This window comes from Serinus canaria, chromosome 23, assembly GCF_022539315.1.
Source record: "Serinus canaria isolate serCan28SL12 chromosome 23, serCan2020, whole genome shotgun sequence".
Classification (NCBI taxonomy): domain Eukaryota; kingdom Metazoa; phylum Chordata; class Aves; order Passeriformes; family Fringillidae; genus Serinus; species Serinus canaria.
The window spans coordinates 3,380,435-3,403,293 of record NC_066336.1 but is presented as its reverse complement, the minus strand read 5'-3'; the positions used below and the strand labels follow the sequence as shown (position 1 = coordinate 3,403,293).

Here is a 22,859-nt window from a genome sequence, read left to right as displayed (position 1 = left end):
CAGCGGGACTCAGGGCACTGGGCCTTGGGGCAGGACAGGGCTGGGGGTCCCATGGGGCACTCAGGGCCGCTGAAACCCCCCCTCCCAGAGCACAGCATAACCCAAAATCCCCCATCCCCCCCATTCCTCCCACCCCTTCCCTGTGGGGTCACCGGGCTGTCGTATGAAGTTTTATTGCCGACATGCAGGAGTAGTTCCGATGTAGTACAAAAATAACGTCTTTATACAAATTTTTTTCCTTTTTTTTTTTCTTTTTCTTTTTTTTTTTCCTTACAACAGGCTCTGTCCCGCCATGGCCCTGTGGCCCCCATGCCCCCTGCACCACCCCCTTCCAGTTTGCGTTAGCACAAGTGAATTGACCGGTGCTGCCACTGCAGGATCCTGGTGCGATACAGCCTCAGGGAGTCCCAGAATATTGCTTTTTGCTTTAACATTGGGGAAAAACAGTAAAAATAAACAAGGAATGAGGCAGGAGAGAACCAGAAGGAGAGAGCAGGGCCCTGCTGGGGTGCTCAGGGGATCCCTGCCCTGCTGCTGGTGGCACAGGGGGTGATGGGCCCACAGGACAGACCCACCATCTTCAAAATAAATAAGGCGAAAGAGCTGGGGCTACTGGCTCAGCTGGGGTGGTGCAGGGAGCTGGTCTGTGTTAGTGTTCACGAGGCCCTGCCTGGCCCCAGGGCCTTGGCGAGGTGCAGGCAGGACGTAATGCCCGCCACGGCCAGGGAGGTTCAGGTCCAGCCCCCTGTCCCCACAAAGCCACTGCTGGGGTGGCCCAGCTTAGACCCCGTCCCCCTTCCCCAGCCCGGGGCAAGAAAAGGCAACAACACGCTACAAACATCTGCAACTCGCTCCCTGCCCACGCCCACTGTGCTGCCAGAGCTGGGCCCAGAGAGCAGTGCAGCCCCAAAAAGCAGGGCAGCCCCCCCAGCTCCAAGCCTCCCTGCTCACAGGGCTGGCAGGAGGGTGATGCCAGGGCTGGGAGCAGCCAGCAGCAGGGAAGGAGGCAGCTGAAGAAGGTGCTGCCTTGAGTAGGAGCCCTGGGCAGGGCACTGGGAGCCCTGGGAGCTCTGTGTGAGAACAGTTCATCTGGCAAGACAGGCATCCAGTTCATAAATGAGGCTCAGAAACAATCGTTCCTGCTCTCAGCACAGGCCAAAGCTCTTCCAGTGACACCAGGTGACAAACCAGGATGTCCTTCCCCTGCCTTGGCATGAGGGCAGAGGCAGCCCCAGGTTTGGGCTGGGATGGCAAGAAAAGCTGGGAAGAAATACAGTAGAGACTTCAGCCAGCCCCTCCTATCTCTAGGCAAATTATTTTGGGAAGCTTTTCACATTATAACTCATATATTACATCTGTACCACAACTGAGGGGGAATTAATGCAACTGTAACTGCACCTGGGATATGCTACTGAAAAATAATATTAAATCATAGATCTTTAGAAACTAAAGGAATCAGTGAGAGGTGGGAGAGGGGGCAGGGGCCCTGGCAGGTCAAGTCCTGGAAAACCTTTGAACTGGGGACAGGATCTGATCCCTGCCAGGACGACTCCTCATCTCCTGCCTGAGGTGGTGGCCGGGCTCTCCGGTCACAGCGGTGGCCACACAGGACTGGCCAGCACGGCCAGACCAGGTGGCACGTCAGAACAAAAACAGATTTGATGCAGATGAAGGGAAGTGGGAGGTTTCAAGAAATTCTGCCTTTCGAGAAACCCTGATAAATCCAAGCTTATTCAAACCACACGGAGCGGGCGCCACGGGCCAGCCCCGTGCTGCATGGCCACGGCTCCGTGCCAGCAGCTTCACCCTTGGAAGTCTCCTCCTTTCCCACGGGCTTTGCTCGATCCAGAGAACAGCATGGTTAAAAAGACAAGAGAGGTAGATTACAGTCATGATCAAAAGCAGATTAGTCATCTAGGCTTCGATTTTAAAAAACAGATTCCAGAAGATGCCAAGAGGTTGCTGCTTCCAAAACTAGCTTTTCCAAAAGTCTTCTCCCTCCGGAGCAGGTGTGAGTGCGTGTCCCTGGACAGAGCTTGGGATTGCTACATTATTCCCCGTTGTGGGACACCGGTATTGCTGTAGGCTGGAGCAGGCGAGGTGAGGGCAGACTGCAGGGTGGTGCTCGTGCTCTTGGGGCATGGGAAGCTACTTCCGGAGGTACCTCTGGGCCAGGATGGCCGCGTCCAAAGGGTTCATGGGCTGCGCGTCGTGGCCCAGGCGCCGCACCAGCGGGATGTTCCCGAACTGCCGCTTCTGCAGGAAGCTCTTGGCCTCATGCAAGGTGTTCTTCTCCTCAGCCAAGAGCAGCTGCTGCCTCATGTAGTTCTCGAACTCATACTGGGAGCACTCCTCCGTCACCTTCACCTGCAGAGACCGACCTGTCAGAGCCACACTTGGCAGCCCCACGGCTCCTCTGATGGGCCTGAGCTTCCACGGGATACCTGGGGTCCTAACGCAGGAAAGGGACCTGCTGCTGGGGATGCAGGCAGGACTTCTTGTGAGCTAGCTAGCAGTGCCACCAGGACACAGCATCTCTGTCCTTACACGGCTCATCCCAGCCCCGGCAGCACTGAGGCTGCAGCTGCCTGACCCCTGTCCCTGCGGCACCGTCACAGATCCTGCACCGCTGTCCCTGGGCAGCCAGGCCATGGCCAATACTTCCAGCATGAAACAAACCGGCAGGAAAACAGGATGTTTGCTCCCATGGCAGAGCTCACTGGGAGCCAGAGCCAACACTGCTGCCTCCTCCCAGCATTCCCAGCTGTGTGAGAGGGAGTGAGCTGCTCTCATCAGCTCTGGGGCAGAGCTCACTTCCTGGCAGCTCAGCCAGCTGGATGTGCCTCCTGCTCCCAGCAGCATCGGCCTTTCCTTCCGCTGCACAACGTGAGGGACTCGGCTGTGTCCTCCCCACCCTCCCCTTCCCAGCTGGGGGACACAATGGGTGCCATCACAGACAGATTGGCACAGCAGCACAGAGAAGCAGTTCTGTGGAAAGCAGGGAAACCTACCTCCTGGGGGTTTTCAGGATTAGCCACTTGGTCATCTATGTCCGGCACCACTTGCAAAGGGCCACTCAGTGAGGACATGGACTGCCTGGAGGAGAGGACAGCATTGGGATCCAGAGCATGGCACTGGCTCAGCCACCCTCACCCAGGCCCAGGGTGATCCCACTGGGATGGCCATGGCTGCCATAAGCATTTGCTCAGGCCTCTCCAGCTGTATCCATCAGCACACGGTGGTGGACACATGGGATTTAAAGGCTTATTGCAGTTCCTAGACTCTCCTCTGGTGAGGTGAGCCAGCCACAGCTGGAACAACACAGCCTGTGGCCAGAGACAGCGTGTCCTGTGTCTCCCCTTGCACATACCAGGACGCTATGATGGAGCTGAGGGAATCCAGCACTTCAGAAGCCGTCAGCCGCTGCTGTGGGTCCAGGACCAGCAGTTTCCGGATCAAGCACACAGTGTTTTCTGAGACCCGGCCATCCCTGGGACAGACAACCCGGGGTGAGCCTGGGCTGGGCACAGTGTGGCAGGATGGACGTGCTGGGAGCACGGGCCAGGAGAGACAGGAGCCAGGAGCTACAAGAGCCACCACTGCTCTGAGCCTGCCTCACCTTCCCACAAGCTGTCCCAGCCCTGCTCCTGCTTCCTGCACACCGCCTGTTGTCAGAACTGCTGTGACCCTTGGGGTGCTGAGGGGAGCCCCTCCAGCTGCAGCTGGCTCATAAGCCCCCCGTGGGCAGGCAGGAAGGGCAGGCTGTACTCACTCGGGGATGGTGTACTCGGCAGCCTTGATTTTGCGGAAGAGCTCCTGAGGTATGCTGTCGTAGAAGGGGAACTGGCCGTAGAGCATGGTGAACAGCACCACCCCCAGAGCCCACATGTCACTGGGCTTCCCACGGTATGGCCGGCCTGCAGGGAGAGGGCACACACAGCCTGAAAATCCTGGAAAGCACAGCCTTGGCAACCCCCTTACCTCTCACAGCAGAGGTGCTGAGTAACCCTCACATGGGACCCTTTTTCTAAGCATTCACCAAAACACTTAAGGCTTCCCATAACATCACACCAAAACTCTTTCCAAGGTGCATCCTCTGCGAATGAGCAAATTGTCCATCTCCACACAAGTGTCCTCCTGTTCCCCATGGAGAAGGAAAATCCCTGCTGTGAACCAAGGTCATCAGGCAGTTGGAACTGCTGTGCTGGAGCTCCCGGGTCAGTGTCCCTCACACAGAGCCACCCAGCTTGCAAGGTAGAGGGAATTCAAGGACCAGGGAGCACAGGGAAGGAGGATGCAGGAAAGAAGACCAGGAAGGATAAAGCTGAGCCCATGGAGAAGGGACTCTGACTGTGGGATGAATCTAGCACACAGCCACTGAAGCCAGATGTAAAGGCACAGAGTGTGCAGAAGGTGCTTTCCTGCACAAAAACATTTAGACAAAGACACTAGACAAACCCTAACCCAAGGCTGCTGCAGCCCCAGGATTCACCTGATGGAAATGCTGCTTCTAAGTCCCTTTGGTCACAATAATCAGCACACAGCAGCATGGACAGGATCACATAATCAAACCCCAGTGCTACAGCAGAGCACAGGACTCAGGGAGAGACTTCCTCTGACTCACACAGTGAGTCACTGCTGCAGCATTTGATATTTGTACTAATTATTCTTTGCTTTATATGCTCAGAAAAAGGCACCTCTCCCTCCTCCTCCAACTTTTCCTGCTTTGACATTTCAGCAGCCATCCCTCAGCAGAGACAGCTTCTCCTGGAGACCCACAACAATGATTAATTCCTCAGGCGTTCCAGCTTCCCCCTGCCCAGGAGCACCGGCAATACAGAGGGAGGGATGTGCCAAGCCTGAAGGAGGAATGTCCTCAAGTAACTTCCCCCTTGATACTTGGAGGGGAGCTGCAGACTGAGCAGTTTTGGGAGAGTGGTTTGGAGAGCACAGGATGGACCCCATGGGAAGGGCTGTTGGAACACACCAGAGCTGGGGTGCAGTGCAATGGCAGTGAGAGCCAAGCAGGGCAGAAGAGCAGGATGAGTCCTGAGCTAAGGCTGTGCCTTGCAGGGTCTCAAGCAGCCTCAGCTGTCAGGTACCAGCCAAGACAGCCTGTTCAGTGCCCTGTGGCCAGTTATACCACAAGAGTACCCTGAGAAGAAACATGAGAAGGTAGCTGGAGGACTAGATAGATCAGCACCCTGGAGCAGAAAGGAGCAGCTCCTCATAGCCTCCTTCAGCCACTTGAGCCACAACTGCTCCAAGCTCCTGCAGAGCAGTCGGCTTCTATCATCCATCTAGTCACAAGGGCCTCAGGATATCCTGCAGAACAGGAAAGGCTTGCAAAAGCCCCAGGATCCACCTCCTTGCCTGCCTTCGCTCCCTTCCTTGCTGGGAGGAAAGCACCTCAAACCTGCCTGGCAGATCAGAATGGAAGAGCTTGGCTACATTTACTGCTGCTGCCTGCAAACCTGACAAAAAACCTCCTGAGGGGAGTCCACTGGGGCTGGATCCTCCAGGACTGGCTCCCTCTGAGGGCATTTCTGCAATACAGTTGCGTGGGATACCAGGAACAAGTAACTCATGTGTTAATGCCTCATATCTGGATCTACAAGAGGGAAGGCTTTGTGTGCACAGTCCCACCTGTATGTACAGCCTTCAACACCGCATGAGAGAAAAAAAAAACCAAAATGATGCCTGGGTCACTACACTGACAACCAGGACCAGCCCTAGCCTGCTCAAAGGCTGGTACAGGAGCACAGAGTCACAGAGTTACTGGGTTGGAAGAGACCTTCAAAATCAAGTCCAACCCAGCCCCAACACCTCACCTAAACCCTGGCACCCAGTGCCACATCCAGGCTTGTTTTAAACAGACCCAGGGATGGTGACTCCACCACTGCCCTGGGCAGGCAATTCTAGAACTTTAGCACTAATATCCAACTTGGTTTTCCTAATATCCAACTACCCCTCCTAAAGCCCTGCTGGCTGGGTCTGATACCCTGGCCACCTTGTAAGTGTTGTGTGATGAAATCAGTGTAAACTGTTCCATTACCTTATCAGGTACTGAGGTCAGGCTAACTGACCTATCATTACCAGGATCCTCCTTCCCACCCTTTCTGTGACTGAGTGTCACATTGGCCAGCTTCCAGTCATCTAGAACTTCCCCAGTGAGCCAGGATTGCTGGTAAATGATGGAGAGCAGCTTCACAAGCTCCTCTGCCAGCTCCCTCATCACCCTGGGGTGGATCCCATCTGGTCCCAGAGATTTATGAACAGAGCAGAGATGAGAGCTCATGGAGAGAAACCTCCTGAAGCAACTGGACAGAACCCATACAGTGGGAACAGTTAAAGGCAGGGGGACACCAGGGAAAGTTGCTCTGTGCTAGAGCCAGACTCTGCTCAAAGCCTCTGCTGGAGACAAGGCACAGGCCAGGCTGCTGGCGGGGGGGATCCAACCCAGACTGCTTTGGCCTGCTGTCATCATTCCTTTAATTTTAAGTAACTCCTCTCAGCTGGTCCAGAAGCTGCCCAGAGGGTCACTAGTTCCCTCCTGGAAGTGAGAAGCAGCTGGAGGAACTGGTGCTCTTAGTGCACAGCTGGAATGCACTGATATCCTGGTGGGATCTGGACTGACTGCCCCTTGGGCCGAGGGTTTTACCTGCAGCTTAAGAAAGGCTCAGGAGCTGAATTCTGACACTGGAAACAACATTTGTCTGCAGTCAGACTCATTTGGGAACAGCCAGATTTGAAGCAGCTTTGAAGTTCAGACAAGCCTTAAGAAAAAAGTCAGGCTCACTCCTCCCCCCAACTTTCCCAGCTGGAAAACCAGACCAAGTCTCTTAAGTGGACCTTAATTAAGAGGCTCTCCTGAAGGTGCATATGGGAACACAACAGGTGTTGTGTTTTATTTACTGTCAGGAGGCACAAATGAGTGAAATGAGAGTTGAGGGGAATTCCTACCACTGAGCACATCTGGGCTGATGTAGGCAGGGCTGCCTCGCTGGTCCTTCAGCAGGTCATCCTCGCTCACCAGGTGCTTCCCCAGGCAGAAGTTGGTGATGGTGATCCGGTGAGTTCTGGGGAGAAGCACAGGGTGTCAGGGAACACAGGCCATGCAGCACAGACAGCAAGCTGACTCCACAACAGGGACTGTGCCTATGGGGCTTTCTGGGGGGCTGGAAGTGCTGGGAGAAGACACACAGAGCTGTAAAATGAACTCTGTCCCAAAGGGGAGGGATTCCATGCCTGCCAGCAACACTTGCAAGGCACTCACAGGGGCAGTGAAAGGCTCTGTGACAATGTGGCCTGTGTTGGCCTGGCTGTAAGCACAGGGTGTACCTGGCTCATCTTGCAGCCTTGCCTGATCTCCTAGGAACATCCCAGCCTGCAGCACCAGAGCTGCAGGATCTGCCTCAGGTGTTGCCTGAGCACTGGAGGGCATCAGTGTGAACAAAGCTGAGGTTTATTTTAGCTGCTGATTGTGTCCTGCACTTCCCAGCTGCCATCTTCTCCACACTGCATTTTCTGGGAGCTAAGAGAAGACACCCTGTGGAAGCTGCCCCATGCCTGGCCCCTGAGCACTGTGTGTTTACAGTCACCAGAGGAGCTGCAGGAGTTGTGATCACACTCAGCACAACCACGCCTGTGTCACTCAAGAGTCCCACACAGGAGCCTGGTGGCAGTTCCATCTGATCCACAGGACTGCTCTCCACACACAGGTGTGCACAACACAAAGCCTGATCAACACCCAAAAGCCTCACATAGAAAAGGGAGAGCTGCAGGTACACAGAATTTCTTTATTAGTTCACCCCTACTTCTCTATGGTACTGTCAGCTCACATTAACAATTTTTTCCAGTGCAAGTGAGCTAATTACAAAACTATTGCTCCATTAATCTTCCCTGTCATTCAGATAATTTGGATTTTAACTTACAATGTAAAGCTGTGAATACAAAAACATTGTCTGGAAGATTTCTTGAAAAGTATTTCACAACTAGAACCTGAGAGAATGGATTAAGTCAGTCCCAATAACAAAGAAACATTTCCAGCCAGTCTCACAGACAAATGAAACAGAACAAAGTGTGGGTTGGCCATGGAGAGCTGGTTATTAAAACAGACAGACTTGTGTTTAAGAAGTGTTAGCTTCAACTGTCAGGAGACTTCCCTGGCTGAATAACAAGCTGCAGGATTTGTTAAGGATTTAAAAGACTAAGTGTTCTATAGGACACTAAAATGGTTCAGGGTTGCTTGCTTCTATTTAGTCCCTGAAATTTGATCTAATCTGTAATCACTCAACTCCTCCTGCACTGGCTTATGAGGAAACCTGAGAGGCTTTAATGTCTGTGGGGAAGGAAGTCTGAGGGAGCCCCAGGTGGGATGTGCCTGCCAGGCCCTTGCAGTGCCAAGTTGTTACCTTCCTTCCCTGCCCTGAGAAGGGCCCTGGCTCTTTGTGAGCAGGGCTGGAGCAGAACAAAGGGTTCTGCTCAGCCCCACGGGCTGCTCCTCTCCATGGAGATGGCTCTTACGCCTCTCCCACCCTTCCCTGTGACTCACTGCTGCACAGGCTGCAGCTCTCCCTCACCAACGCTGAGAAAAAAGCAAAAGCAGAGATGTAACACAAAGAGTGACTCTGGCAAGTGTGTTCAAAGCTTCAAATACCTCCCTCCTGCTAGTGGGGCCCTGGGTGTAGCTCCACTGGTGGGGTGCTCCCCTGCACTCAGTGCCCAGAAAAGAAGGGAAGTTCTGCATGGATCCTTTAAAGCACCAACCTTTGTCTGCCTCTTCCAGCAAGGAGGAGAATCAAAGCAGCAAGCAGAAGAGATTTATCTTAAAGCAGCTCTACAGAAACAACTTGAAACAACTTAGGGGTGGCCCTGAGAAGCAGCAGCAGCTGTGTATGTGTGTGGGAGGGAACCAAGAAGTTCAAGTTCTGTAGATAAAACCAGTTTCCTTTCAGTGTTAGGGAGGAGAAAGCAGCAAGCTGTGAGCCCAGCAAACCTGCAAGCTTTGTAGACTCAAAGCCTGCAGAACCCCAGCCTTCCTGCTTTTTATTCATTCCACAGAAACCCAGACAGTGTGAAAAGGATGAATTCCACTCATTCTTCAAGTAAGTGCAAAATATTTAGTCAGTAATGTAATCCTGGAGAAGAGAGCAGAGGATCTGAGCTGAACTAGGCTGCCAGCTAAGAAACACAGACCCCAAGGCACTCAGCAGCTCCAGAGGGCCACCAAGCAGAGCCAGGCCACCACCCCCTGCCCTGAGGTCCTCCTGATCTCTCTGGGCTGGTCCCTCTGGGTCTGCACCAGCACCCAGCACCTGCCAGGCTCCAGAGGCTCCTGTCAAATCAGCAATGGAACAAGGGAGCCATTTCATACACAAATACACACTGGACAGAAGTGCTTTTGTTTAGATAAGTCAATATTTCACTGCTAGCAAAAACACAGCAGGGCAGCAGTCAGATCTAACACTGCTGTGATTGTAGAACAGCCAGCAGGGCTGGGAGTGCCTTTAGCATGATGGAGGGTGAATGATGGGAACAGAACCAACCACCATGGTTTTTTTGTTCTTTTTAATGTATATAAAATCAATACTTCTCTTGCAGGTTCCTAAATTACTATAAAATTGAGCAGTTAGAATCCAAAAAGAAGTCCTGACAAGGGGCCACTAAGCTGGGTGGGAAAAATGAACTACGTAGGTGGGGCTAAATTCATTTTTGGAGATTAATTTATATAACTTTGAGCTGGATCTGTGGTTTTGCACAGCCTGCTTCTCTTTCCCTCACCCTCCTGCAAAACAGCACTCAACAAGTGCTGCCTTTGGCAGTGATTGCATTAGAAATCTGCTTCAAGGAAGAAACAAGACTACTGCCAGGCCAGCAGCTCTCCAGCACACTTACCTTTTGTTTAGCACCATGTTTCCTAGTTTCAAGTCTCTGTGCACAATATTTTTCTGTAAAAAATATAGGAGTATTACATGAGCAAAAGCCTATTTGTTGTAGAAGTATAAATTTCATACTTGCACTAGAGCACTAAAAAGAAATCATGGCATCTGCAAACTCTGAAATAACCCAGGTCAAGGTTTCAGGTCAGGTTTCACTCTGAGTACTTTGTGCCCTTCACTTTTGATTGTGATCAGTACAGAACAAGCAAATTTGCTACTCTGAAAATAAAGACAGACTTAGTGTATCCAAGAGACCTGGAACTGAAGTGTCCAGGCTTGGTTAGAGCAATCTGATGAGCATTCCTTTACCAGAATCACACTGCACTGCCCTGGGGGAGGAATCAAACATCAGCAGAATCCATTTTTATTACAATAGTTTCCAGTTCATTGATCTCAAAACTTGCAGCTTGAGGTTCTGATCTCCAATCAATTCTTACTCTGTGATTTATTTTGCTTTGGAAGGAAACAGTTTCTGTTTCCTGTGTTTGATCAGGCTCTGCTCTCCTCTTTAACTGCCCCTGTCTGAGCTTACCGCCCTGTGGTTCACCTGACCTGCCCTCAGCCCAGCTGGCCCCTCTCCACAGCCCACAAACACCACATTATCACCCAGAAACGTGAAGAGCAGGGAGGGAAGGGAATGCACTTCAGGGCTTGGGGCATGAGGTCTTATGCAGAACACTGCTAACATCCATGCCTTGTAACCTGGCCACTGCCTGCCCCAGGAGGTTTTGAAGCATCTGCTATTGTAATGTGGGAAACTCTGCCTCCCAGCACTGGAAGGGAGCTCTCTTCCCCAGCTCTCACCTTGTGTAATGCTTCTACGACTCGTACCACATCATAAAATATCACCACGGTCTCCCGCTCGCTGAGTCTCTTCTCTTTAATGACATAATGCTGCAGATTGATCAGATCTGCTGTTTTGTCACTGAAATCATGAGCACAGAGACAGTCCAACACCAGGCAAATGCGCTTCTTCATCTTCCTGACCATCCTGTTGGCTTCGAGATCTTCTATGATTTCACAAGCTCGGTCCTGGGGGAGGCAAACACAGCAGCAACCCCTCAGGGAAGCTCCAGGGCACATGCACAGAGCCTGGCAGAGTAAATAAATAACTGGGGGGTGATCTCAAAATGAGTAAATGCAATCACAGTGCTCGGTCTTTGTCCCAAAGCAGGATTTGAAAAAGATACAGGAGCTCTACTAAATGAATCCCAGGCTGGTTTGGTTGGAGGGAACCTTAAGTTTTATCTGATTCATGCCTATGGACAGGGATACCTTTCACTATTCCAGATTGCTCCAAGCTCTGTCCAACACTTCCAGAGATGGGGCACCCACAGCCAGGGCCTCCCCACCCCCACTGGCAAGAACTTTTCCTAGGAGGAGTGCAGAAGGCAGAGGAAATCTCTGCTCTGTGTGCACATCAGCATTAATGCTCTTTATGCACTGACACCTTGAGCTGAACCCAGGACAGCTCTGCAGTGGAGCAGCCTCTGGGAACAGAGGGATCCAACACACCTTTCACAAGAACAGAAATCTCAAGGCACAGTTAGCAGTTCTTCCATGACAGTGAACAAGACACAGCTGAGCTGGACATTTGGCTAATTTAAGATTTAGTACAGATGGTCTCAAGTGAAAAGTGTCTTGGCAAAATGTAACCAGCAAGTCAGGCAACACCAACACACAGAGCAGTAATTGCTATCAGCCCCTCACATCAGTGAACAGCCCTAAAGTCACCAACAGCAACACAATCCACTCACACAAAAAGGGACCAGCACAGGGACTGGTTTAACTTGCTCAAACAGTTTCTTGGCTATTTGTCCCCTCTGACAAGTTACAAGCAGTATAGGGACCAGAAAACACAAGTTTAATTCTAAAAGTTGCTAATTAATTTGCCAATGAAATAGCTGTTGTTCTGTCTGAAGGGGGGGTGCTGAGTGTCTGTGAATGTTTTCACATTTCCCAAAATCCAACTGTACCCTCCAGAGCTCCTGTTTGAAGCAGCTCTGAGGTGGTTAACCTCAGAGTGCTGCAACTTGGACACACAAGAGCAGGGTCAGCACGAACTGTACATTAAACAAAAGCAGCTCAATCCATCAGCAATCCCTGGCATTGCCCCAGCCTGGATGGTGACCAAGTGTACCTGGAAGAGCCCGTGATGATGGACCACTCCCTCCTGGTTGTGGAGCAGGGAAAGAAGTGAATACTCCGTGTGCAGCAGCATCTTGCCCTGTCGCTCCTCCTGGGTTTCTATTCCTTTATCACCTCTTTCCTCTAAGGTGAGAATCTTCAGGAAAAGGGAAAATGCCTTTACAGTTCCCATAGGCACACAAATGCCCCCGGCCCTCTCATTTTTGGCAATTCCATGTGTTTACAGCTGGAGCTCAGAAGTGCTCTGATGGTTGTGTCCTGGCCACGGGCCTGTCTGAACTCAGCACCATCTGTGCAGAATGCACAGCAGCAGCTTCATTAAAGGTGGAAAGGTGGCTGTTTGCAAATATCCCAGGTGCTTTTTCCCTCCTGGAGCTGCCCCATTCAGGTACAGATCCAAGGGCTCTGGGAGAGCAGCACAGCAGCAGAGGCCTCATCTCAGGGCTGATCTGGACATGGATGACATGGATCTGGCCCTGCCAATGGGGAGCTGCAGCAGCTGTGTCCCACTGCACTGGTTCAGCCCACACTACTCACTCACTGCCCAGGTGCTTCTGCACAGGAGCTGGAGAACCCTGAAGGTCTGGGAGCCTGCAGTTTGCTTACCTTCAGCTGATAAAAGTCATCTGTCCCATCCTTTCTTGCCAAACACTGAACAATACTTGGCACAGGGGAGTTACCTAAACGTGGACCTACAGCACAAAGCAGAAACAGACTTGTTTTCCCTCCAGCAGCAGTGACTAACCCGGGTTACATCAGCTGTCCCTAGTTATGTTTGCTTGCACCAAGTTCCCTTTTTTGCAGGAGCTTGAGTGCATTTTCACAAATCTAAAGCCAAAAAAAAAAAAAGGTCTTGAACTCTGAAACCTTTTGGGATAATGTTACATTTGTTCTCTGGAGAAACATTTATCAAAGCCCACACATGGCCCAGCTGTTTGCAGAAATCCTAATTTCTGCATGCCTGAACCACACAGCTCTTACATTCACAGCAACACCCATGGCAGCTGTTACTGCCACACCTGGGAACACAGCTGCCACCTCTGCAGGGATGGCTCAGGGGTGTCCAAATTAGTCCAGATTGCAAGTAAACATACAGTCTCCACTCCTCACCTTAAATCAGTCAGCTCCAACTGATCTTCCACCGGTTTCTAATGTGAAGTCTATGATGACAGTTCTGAACCAACAACTATTCTAGCAACTGCCTAGAGCTGGCAGAGTGGCCTTGCCTTGGTACATACCACTTTGAGTACCACTAGTGAATTAAGTTGCCCCCATGCTGATGTAACAACACATTCCAAGTCAGCAGGGTCAAACACAGCTCTAATCAAAAAACCCCCCAATGAATTTGGTATTTAACAAAGTTGAAGAACAGAGTTCAACAAAACAAACCCATAAAAAAAACCCCAAGGGGGTAAAATCAAGATCTCCTATTTCTCTCCCAAGCCCTGCCTGCCTTGCTGCACTGGCATCCCACATTTCAGCTTGGCCAGCTGCAGGAGCTCCCAGCCTGCTGCTCTGCACATCCAGCGACCTGCGCTCTCAGGTACGACACTGAGTTACACACCTGCTTCCCCTCACTCCAGAGTGCCTTTTGCTTTCAGTTTTGCCACCAGCAGCCACCCTGCCAAGTGCAGAGCCCCCTCCCTGCTTACCCAGGATGAAAGGACCTGCTCTCTTGGCGTTATTCCCGGAAATCCCCGCACACAGAGCCTTTGCCTTAGCGGATGTTTCCCCAGCTCCTCTGTCTGATGCTCGCCGCTTCATCCTTGGCTCTTGAAAGAGAAGAGAGATCACATCTGATGAGCCACTGAGTTATTTTCTCTTGTTATCCCTGATTTCTACTGGAAGGCTCTCATCTACAGATGCACTGGTGGCTCTGCCTACTTGTGTGTCTACACACAGCCCTGGCTCCCTGCTGACAGACCAGGGGTGGGCTGCAGGCTCAGAGCAGTTCTCAAGGCATAAATCAGCCTCGTTATTCAGGGCAACATTTCCTACAACAGTTGTTTGAGAGACATAGTGGGAAAAAGTCAAGATAATTAAAGCTTGTTTTACAGCAAAAACAAGTTTGCAAATTAACATATTCTAAAAGCTCTGAAAGGAGATGCCCAAGTTAGCCCTGTGTATGGGTGTCTGCTGCTGCTGCAGCCTTTTGGGGGTTCCTCCACAGAAGATCCACATGAGGCATCACAGCCACCCACTGAGTCCCTCAGAGGCTCGAGTCTGTTCCTCAAACAGCCAAGAATGCACAAAACTGACCACAAAAATTAGTGTCTTTCACCTTTCCCAACAAGGGCATAGAAAACAAGCACAATAGTTATTGTGAGATTCAGTTCAGTTCACAATGTTTGTTCAAAAATGTATTTTTAGCCTTGAAAAAAGTCCCCTCTCTCTGTACCTCATTAGACTCTGACCTTATTACATCTCCATCTACCTACATCCAGTGCAGCTGGAATTTGGACTCCAGCACATAAAACCCTGTCACCTCAGCCTCCACGTGCAGGAATCAATGCTGTGTTTAGAACTGACACACTATTAAATGCTCCAATGGACATTCCAAGAAAAGGCAACACTGGTGACAACATGTGATTTTCCTGCACAACCACTATGGGCAAAGCTCCATTTGATCTATTAGATGTGAATCTTATGGTTTGCATCTAGGAATTTATTCAAGGTCCACACATCACCACTATTCAGCAACAACAACTAAAAACTCAACTACCTCCTCCTTATTCAAGTAGTGCAGAAAGTCTGATTTCCAATGTCCATTTTCTGCTGCTCAGAAATCTAAAGAGAATTTGCACAGCCAAGACCTAAAGGGCCAAATAAATTCAAGGCTTAGGACTAAAACTAAAGAAAAGTCTTGTTTCAGTTTAGCTGGAAAAGCATCTCTCAGGTGAGCTGCTGGGTGTGGTGTGAGCTCTCCACATACATCAGCTCCAGCCAATGGAAGCTCTGCTCCCAGTATAGCTCCTCTTCATCTCTAGATTTTGGAAAATGGCTTCATAAAAAGTGCTCTCACTTTTTAATGATACTTTGGGGGGGTAGATGAGAAGAGGAACCAAGCACAGTTCCATTTCCTTACTCAAACCAAATCCCAGGAGTTCTTCTCTAAGAGGTTACTAAAACAGACAGGGGGAAATATTCTTTGGGTTGCACATATTTGTTTTAGGAGATCCAGGTGTTTCACCACATAAGAGATTGATAAATCACCTCCCTGTGAGTGAAGTTCACCCTCTGGCAGTCCCGCCCTTTCTGTGGACACAGGCTGATCTCACTGCATTGATTCATCCAGCAGCACCTGTCCAGGACCAGCAACAGCCAGCAGACAAAGGGAGGAGCCTTGCAGCAGACTTTGCATCCCTTTGCATTCCTGACTCCAGCATCTTCACACCTCCACAGAGCAGTGTCACCATCCCAGTGAGCTGAACAGGACACAGTTCTGACCCCCATGGGCTCCTTGCTCTGTTCATTCTGCATCCCTGACCCAACATCCTGATGAACTCCTCCTCTCCTTGCACATCACTATCTCAGCTGGAAACATGTGAGTAACACTTCCACTGGAGAAACCCCCTGCACAGGAACTCTGAGATAATTCCATTGTGCAATTTGGCTTGCTGGTGCAAATGGTGTCACTGTAATCAAAACAACCTGAGGACTCACGTAGTTCAGCATCAACTGTATCGTTACTCTTCTTCCAAACTAGGTTTTCCAACGTCTCAGGAGGCAGGAGTTGTCACCTTGGAGAAGGCTGGATGGGCAAAAGGTCGAGGACTCTGTAATGTGAAATGAGATATCGATGCTGTGATTCTGGATTATTCTGATTATGATAACACAGGGTGCACTGAACCTGTACAGCCTCAAACATCTCTGTTTGTTTGGGCTTGGAAAAGGATTGAAGCTCCTGGTGAGAGAATAAAAGGCTCTGTAAGTTCAGTTCCTGCACTGCTGGGCACACTCCCATGTCACCCATTCCAAAGTGATGCAGTGCAAGCCTTCGGAGCAGGACAAACACAGGCTCCACTTGAACCCCTGCCATGCAGCACCTGCCTGGGCTTAACAGCATCTCAAACACACCTGACTGAGCACCAAGAGACTCCTTGCCACCACCAGCAGCTTTTTATCATGCTAGAGTTAACAGAGTTTGGGTCAGATCAGTATCTGATATCACTGTCCCTGGGATGGAGTGTTTAAAACATGGGTTTGTCCTGGTTCCTTGCAGCAATGTAAGAGGCTCTCTCTCAAGACTGATCCAGCTGATGTTAAAATTATTTTTTTCTTTTCAGCCTTAAGAACTGGAAAGTCCCACATGTTTGTGGACAGACGCATCCCTTCCCCCCAGATCCAAGCTGAATCAAACCACCCTCCTCCCTTGTCCTGCCATTGGAACAAAAATGGTCCTTCACATAGACAAAGTTACAAGTCCAGCACAGAAATTTATACTTAATTTTGATGTGACACACAGGATGTATCAAACACCTCATTGGAGAAGCCAGTCCAAAGCCTCTCAGTGTGCTAGCTAGGGCTTTAATAGAATTATGAATCAATTAATTTGGGGACCTAAATGTAATGTCTTTTAATTATGTAGCTTAATGGAATTAATTATTTAATTCCTGAATTACAGCATGTCCCAGTGCCCGGTGTAACAACAATGGAAAACATGAGATGAGGAAAGCCCTTTTCATCCCAGAATGAGGAACAAGCAGGTCCTGCAGTCCAGCAGCCACAGCTCAGAGCTGGAGCTGGAAAAGGTACCTTTGGGGCATGAGCAGGATTACCCAGCAGCACAGGAACCACTCATGGCCCCAGAGCAGTTGGTCCAGCCCCCACTGCACTTTTGGGGGGTTTGTCTTGCCCCAAGGGCACAACACAAGCTCAGTGGTTGTTACACTTCTTGTGTGAGGACTGGGAACCCCAAAGTGTTTGACCCTGCTGCTGTGATGAGCTCATCATGGTGAATAAGGCAGTGGATGGGCTGGGAACCAGCAGCAGGTGACACAGCCCAAGAGCACCTGCTGGAAATTCAGGACTGCTGAGAAGAAGCTCCTTGGAGGAGCTCACACCATTCCAGGGACCTGCCTCTGGAGCCCACAGATGGAGACATTCCAGCACTCACTGCAGTAGCATTCCTGCCCAGCGTTCCCTCCTGGAGCCAAAAGCTGGAGCATTTGGGAGGAAGCTGCAGAGCTGCTCCACAGGTTTTTGTCCCTTCTCTGTGCAGCCTTCATGTTGTCAAAAACAAAGCTAAAAAATAGAATTATATGAGCAGCATCAGGCTGCACCCTTTCCCACCCCAATACCACAGTGGGCAGTATTTATCAGTGATGGTTAATCCAAGGTCACATTTAAGTCTGGCTCATGGGAAGCTGTGTTGAACATGACCTAAAAACTTCCATGAACAAAACATTAAATGGGTAAAAGCTGGAGCACGGCCCAGCTTCCCACATGGAACACCAGCAGGTCGGTGTCACTGCAAGGAGCAACGATCCCAGTGTTGCCTCACTCCTTCCCGGGCAAACCCGGCCAGGAACAGCTCAGACCCGAGTCATCAGCACGCCCAGGGACAGAGCTCGGCTCTCATTGGAAAAGCTTCCCTGAGAACAGGCGGAGCTTGGATCAGGCAGGCCTGCGGAGGAGTCACTGGCTGGGGGATTAAAGGGAATGTTTGCGGGGCAGATCCCAAGGAAAGCAGGCTGTTGCATTAGGTGTATGAAATTTGGTCAGAAACACACCCTTTGTGTCCCAGCTGGTCCTCAGAGACCAGAAGCGCATCCAGAGACCTCAAAGACCAAGAAGACATCATCGCACCCTGAGAGCAGGGAGAGGAGAGTCACCCACCAAGTGTATCCAAGGGTTTTTTAGCTTTTGTTCCTCCTCAAAAGGTGAAATTTCTGCTCGCCCCTCATCCACAGCCCACCCTTATCCTCTTCCCCCCAGGTCACACACAGCATGATCTAGGGGGAAACTGAGCAAGACAGTCATGTGTGGTAGCATGTACTTCATTAAGCTGATGTGCAATATTTGAATGACTCTTAATCAGGCAAAAGTTACTTTCTGTACATAGTGTCCTTCAAAGTTTCAGTCACAGGACTTTTTGTTCTTCAGTGCCAAACCAGGCCCATCCTGTCTGTCCCTCCTCCTGCAGCCAGCTCAGCCTTCCCGACATCAGCCAGGAACAATTGCATCCCTAAAGATAATGTGGAATGCACAGGGGAAGCCTCAGCTCTCCCCTGGCTCCTTGCTCATCATCTCACATGGACATGTGGGGAGGAGGAGTGGGGGCATCAGGGTGGACTCACTTCTCTCCCTCTGCACAGCACAGAGGAGATTCCCTGTGCAGGAATGTTAACTGTTAGCTACTGAAGGCTCTTCTCCAGGAGAAGCAATAATATATATATCTATCTATATAAAAAAAGCCCACTGGATGACTCAGTGCAGCCTGTGTTCCGCTGTGCTGCCCTTCCGGGAAGGGAAGCCTGCTCCCGAAACAGAGCCCTGACTCACAGGGTTCTTGGAACCCAGAGGAGACTCATTCAACTTCTTCCCTAAGCGAGAAGTTCGCTCAAAACCAGGCACAGAGTTTCTCTGCCCACAAGAGTAGGAGGAATCCTGGAGCACTGGCACAGCATGAGGGGCTGGGACAGTCCTGTGCTGCTGGAAGGCACCCAGGGGAGTCTGGATTGCTGAGCTCTACAAGCTGGGAGACAGGAACACCTCTGAACTGCCCCACTGGAGATCCTCCTTCCTCAGCCCAACCTACAGATCAGCTGAATCCCAGGCACACCAACAAGGCACAGCCCAGCACCTGGGAGCCCCACAGGAACCCAGCACACCTTACCTCCACCCACATCCAGCTGTGGTCAGTCTCCAGCTCCTCAGGGACAAAAAAGGCTTCCACAGGCCAAGTCACACAGCAGGGAAAGCAAATTCCATCCTGGCTGCCCCCCCCGCCCCCAGCAGCCAGGGAAACTTTGAAGCACAGGGTTCCAGTGCGTAACTAGGCTCAAGCAACAAGCCAGGCTTTCTTCAAGCCCTTCTGATGCATCAACACATGAGATAGCCAAAGACTCATCTCTGGGAGTTCCCTCTTTGGTTACATAAACACCAACCTCAGCTTAACCCTTTTGTGCTGCAGCACAGGCCACATCCACCAGGAAAAATCTCCATTCCAGCCCAACACTCTGACAGCAGGAGCCTGGAAATGCAGCTGCAGCACTTGAGGCTGCACTGCTGCCCCAGCACATGAGTCCCTGACCCAGTCTGCACCTGCAGTCAGGCTGTGCTCACCTTCCAAACCCCACCAGGGGTGAGGGATGGGTTGTATGACAAGGTTTTATTTCTCACTGATTGCTTCTGACACTATCAATATGCCACAAGCCCCTGCAGCAGGACCTCTGTGCGCACAGAGTGTGACCCACACACGTGCTGACACCTCCCAGAGAGGTGTGGCTGCAGTTTCTTTCAGCAGTGACTCACCTGGCCCTACCTGGAGACAAACGTGTTGAAGTTACCTGCACACACTGCCAGGCCTACGCTACTGGGGTTTGCAGTGTGACAGCACACTGACAGGAACTGCACACTTGAAAAAAAATATTAACCAAACCAGCCTGTTTCACACAGAAAATGGCCACACAGAGCCTACTCTGTCCAGCAAGAGCTCCCAGGCAGGGAGGAGACACACACTGCACCTGCCTGGAGCATCTGGAGCCCCTGCACAGGTAACACCCCCCAAGTTCAGTGGGCAGCTCAGGCACAATCTCCAGGGCTGTCTCTATTCATAGTCACAGAACAGACTGTGTTGGGAGGGACCTTAAAGACCCTTCCACCCTCCTGCCATGGGCAAAGAGACTTTTTACTACCCCAGGTTGCTCCAAGCCCTGTCAAACTTGGCCTGGAACATTTCCAGGGATGAGGCAGCCACAGCTTCTCTGGGTAACCTGTGCCAGGGCCTCCCCACCCTCACAGGGAGGAATTTCTCCCTAATGTCCCATCCAGCCCTGCCCTCTCTCAAGGTAAAGCCATGCCCCCTTGTCCTGTCACTTGAGGCTCTTGTAAATGGTCTCTGTCCATTTTTCTTGTAGCCCATTCAGGTACTGGGAGGGGCAGTTATGTCACCCTGAAGGCTCTCTTCTCCAGGCTGAACAACCCCAATTCTCTCACAGCAGAAGTGCTCCAGCTCTCTGATCAGGTTGGTGCCTCCTCTGGACTCGCTCCAACAGGTTGATGTCCTTTCTGTGCTGAATCATAACCCAGCTCAGTGCCTGTGAGGCTTCCCTTGCCTGTCCCAAGCTCTGAAACATCCTGAGGGTCACAGCCCAGCTGAACTTTGCTTTTAAGGAGCACAATTATGGGATCAAACCTTCAGCATGGATACCACAGAGAAACAATCAATGGATGCAGCACAAGCCCTCCAGCAATGGGGAAATATGTCCTGAATCCTGAGTGCTGCCAGCCTAGGGCTTCATGCCAGCAGGTGAGTGCTCCCCTGCTGTCCCTTGGGCCACACCTCACCTGGGTGCCAAGCACCTCACCTGAGCCCCATTGTGTCCCTGCTGCCTCAGAGGAGACAGCTGTCCCACAGCACACGGCAGAGGGGTGGCGGCTCAGCCCCACCACATCAGGCTACGGCCTCTGCTCTGACTTCTCCCTCAGCTCCCTCTGGACATGGGATGGCAGCCCCACACCCCCAGCACACCTGTTCATACCAGCAGATGTTAAGCCCATACATTAAGGCTCTAAACTAGCAAAGAACCAAATCCCCAGCTCAGGAGCAGCACATTTCAGAACAGCCTGGGCAGAAGGGAGCAGCTGGGTGGGCACAACCCTAAACCCCCTGTGCAGGGGTGGAGATGATGTCCCACGGGCCCCCTCACCAGTGAGACCTTTCACACCCTCAGTGCTGCACAGGCAGCAGGGCTCCCAAAGGCCACGACCAGAGAGGGACAGCACCTGGTTCTGGGGATGGGAGGTCCCCCAGCCCCCGGGGTGAGCTCCCAGGGAGTGCAGGGTAGGGTCCATCCCTGCTCCGACACCTGCTGGTGTTACTCACCCTCACTCAGAGGCACAGCCCTCACCTACTCACTGCTGAGGCACACGAGGCTCCTCCTCGGCACACAGATCCCAAAAGTCTAAATTCAAACCTTCCTGCCCGGACTGGAGACAAAGCCAGCCCCAATCACGGACTGTGCCTCCTTCAGCCCTCCGGTCATGCCCCCGTGCTGGCAGCAGCGCCCTCACCGAGCCCCCCAGCCTGCAGAGCACCGGCACACGGAGCCGAGCCGGACGGCCAAGGCACCTGGGGTGCTCCCCCGGCCCGGCTGACGATCGGTACCACCGGCGCGTCTGCCCCTAGCGCCCGGCCCGGCCCAACGCACGGTGGGACCGGGATGGGGACGAGTCCCGGGCCATGTCCCCCACGCTCTACCCTGGTCCCTGCTTCCCCGCATTCACCGACAGCCCCAGCTCCCCCGTCTCTAACCCGTACCCATGGCCCCGGTCCCGCTTCCCTCCGCTCTCTCTCATCCTCCTCACTCAGTCACGGCCCGGTCCCGGTTCCGGTTCTCCTGCTCCGTCTCACCCCTCACTCAACCGTGGCCTGGCCCGGCTGCCCCGCTCTCTCCCACCCCTCACTCACCCATAGCCCGGGTCCCGGTTCCCCCGCTCTGTCGCACCCCTCCCTCACCCACAGCCCGGTCCCGGTTCCCCCGCTCTCTCCCGTCCCTCACTCACCCATGGCCCCGGGCCCGGCCCGGCCCGGCCTCGCTCCGCTCCGGCGGCCGCCTGGCACCGGAAGTGACGTACTGCCACCGCCCCCCGCCGCCAGCCCGCCCCCTGCCGGCCGCTGCCGGAACGGGGAAACGGCGGCGCTGATTGGGCGACGGCGACAGGTCGGGCGGTGATTGGAGCAGACCCCGGGGGCCGGAGCGGGTTTTGCGGCGCGCTGATTGGTTGGGGCGCGCAGCGGAGAAGGAAGCAAGCAGCGGACGCTGATTGGCTGTGGTTCGATGAGCCCGTCGCTGATTGGCTCAGGTCGGGGCCAGGAGCCCGTAGGGTTGGTGAGGGCGCGGAAGATTCGAAGGCGCAGTGATTGGCCAAGGGGCGGGGCCTGTCGAGATGGCCATGCCCACAGAGCCCCGCCCGGCGGCACCGGGACCCCTTGGCTGGGACCCCCGGATTGGGGCACCCTGAGTTGGGACCCCTGAGTTTGGACCCTCGGATTGGGCACCTTGGGCTGGGATCCCCGGACTGGGACCACAGAACCCTCGTGCTCTAAGCCCCAGGCTGGGACCGGCAGGGTTGGAACCCCCGGGGCTGGGACCCCCGGTCTGCCCTGCGCTGCTTCCCAGCCCCAGGCCCGTACAAACAAGCACCCCCAGGGCACAGCCCCCTGTGGGAACAGGCTATGGTGGGCTGCAGACTTTGGTAGCACTGCAGAGTTTGGTGATGGAGGAAGCAGAGGAGCCGGCAGTGCCAGCATTCTGTGTCCTGGGTGAAGCACGTTCCTGCTTTTTGAGGCAGACGGTGCTGCCCCTTTCCCTGCACCTTCACTCCCCTTCATCTCGCTCAACACTTCCAGAATGGTGCCTCAGCAGGAAGATGAGCACAGACCAGAACCAACCCCTGCCCAGCTCAGTGCCAGCAGCTCCAGCTCCCAGGGTGGCCATGCTGGCGACACCAAGTCCTTTGCTCAGTGGGCGAGCAAAGGCTGACCTAGGGGCAGTGGGACGGGAGGTCCAACCAAGGGTCCTTTGGCCACTGGAGGAGGGACAT

The 22,859-nt window shown here is 52.6% G+C and overlaps 1 protein-coding gene across 7 annotated transcripts; it reads right to left on the bottom strand.

Moving 5' to 3' along the window:
- Positions 1-157: 157 nt before the first annotated feature.
- Positions 158-21,903, bottom strand: STK40 (serine/threonine kinase 40). Of its 7 annotated transcripts, none has more exons than XM_050983288.1 (12): positions 21,819-21,903; positions 15,741-15,865; positions 13,742-13,861; positions 12,696-12,781; positions 12,082-12,225; positions 10,746-11,033; positions 9,898-9,950; positions 6,964-7,079; positions 3,773-3,917; positions 3,371-3,490; positions 3,012-3,096; positions 158-2,367 (listed from the first exon to the last, which is right to left on the bottom strand). In XM_050983288.1, the coding sequence occupies exons 3-12, from the start codon at positions 13,851-13,853 to the stop codon at positions 2,149-2,151; spliced, it is 1,368 nt and encodes a 455-aa protein (XP_050839245.1). In that variant the 5' UTR covers positions 13,854-13,861; positions 15,741-15,865; positions 21,819-21,903; the 3' UTR covers positions 158-2,148. The 7 variants fall into 7 exon arrangements, with proteins under 7 accessions (XP_050839245.1, XP_050839240.1, XP_009095824.1 ...); XM_050983283.1 differs by having other exon boundaries at positions 15,753-15,865; XM_009097576.4 differs by having other exon boundaries at positions 10,746-10,973; positions 15,753-15,865.
- Positions 21,904-22,859: the final 956 nt, after the last annotated feature.

What these genes read in the sequence shown, in the direction of transcription:
- STK40 (XM_050983288.1), bottom strand. Translation starts at nt 13,853, where the DNA reads ATGAAGCGGCGAGCATCAGACAGAGGAGCTGGGGAAACATCCGCTAAG. An exon ending in AGCAGGTCCTTTCATCCTGG is followed by an intron (nt 12,782 to 13,741) that starts GTAAGCAGGGAG and finishes TTTGTGCTGTAG; the next exon opens with GTCCACGTTTAGGTAACTCC. An exon ending in TCGTAGAAGCATTACACAAG is followed by an intron (nt 9,951 to 10,745) that starts GTGAGAGCTGGG and finishes TATTTTTTACAG; the next exon opens with AAAAATATTGTGCACAGAGA.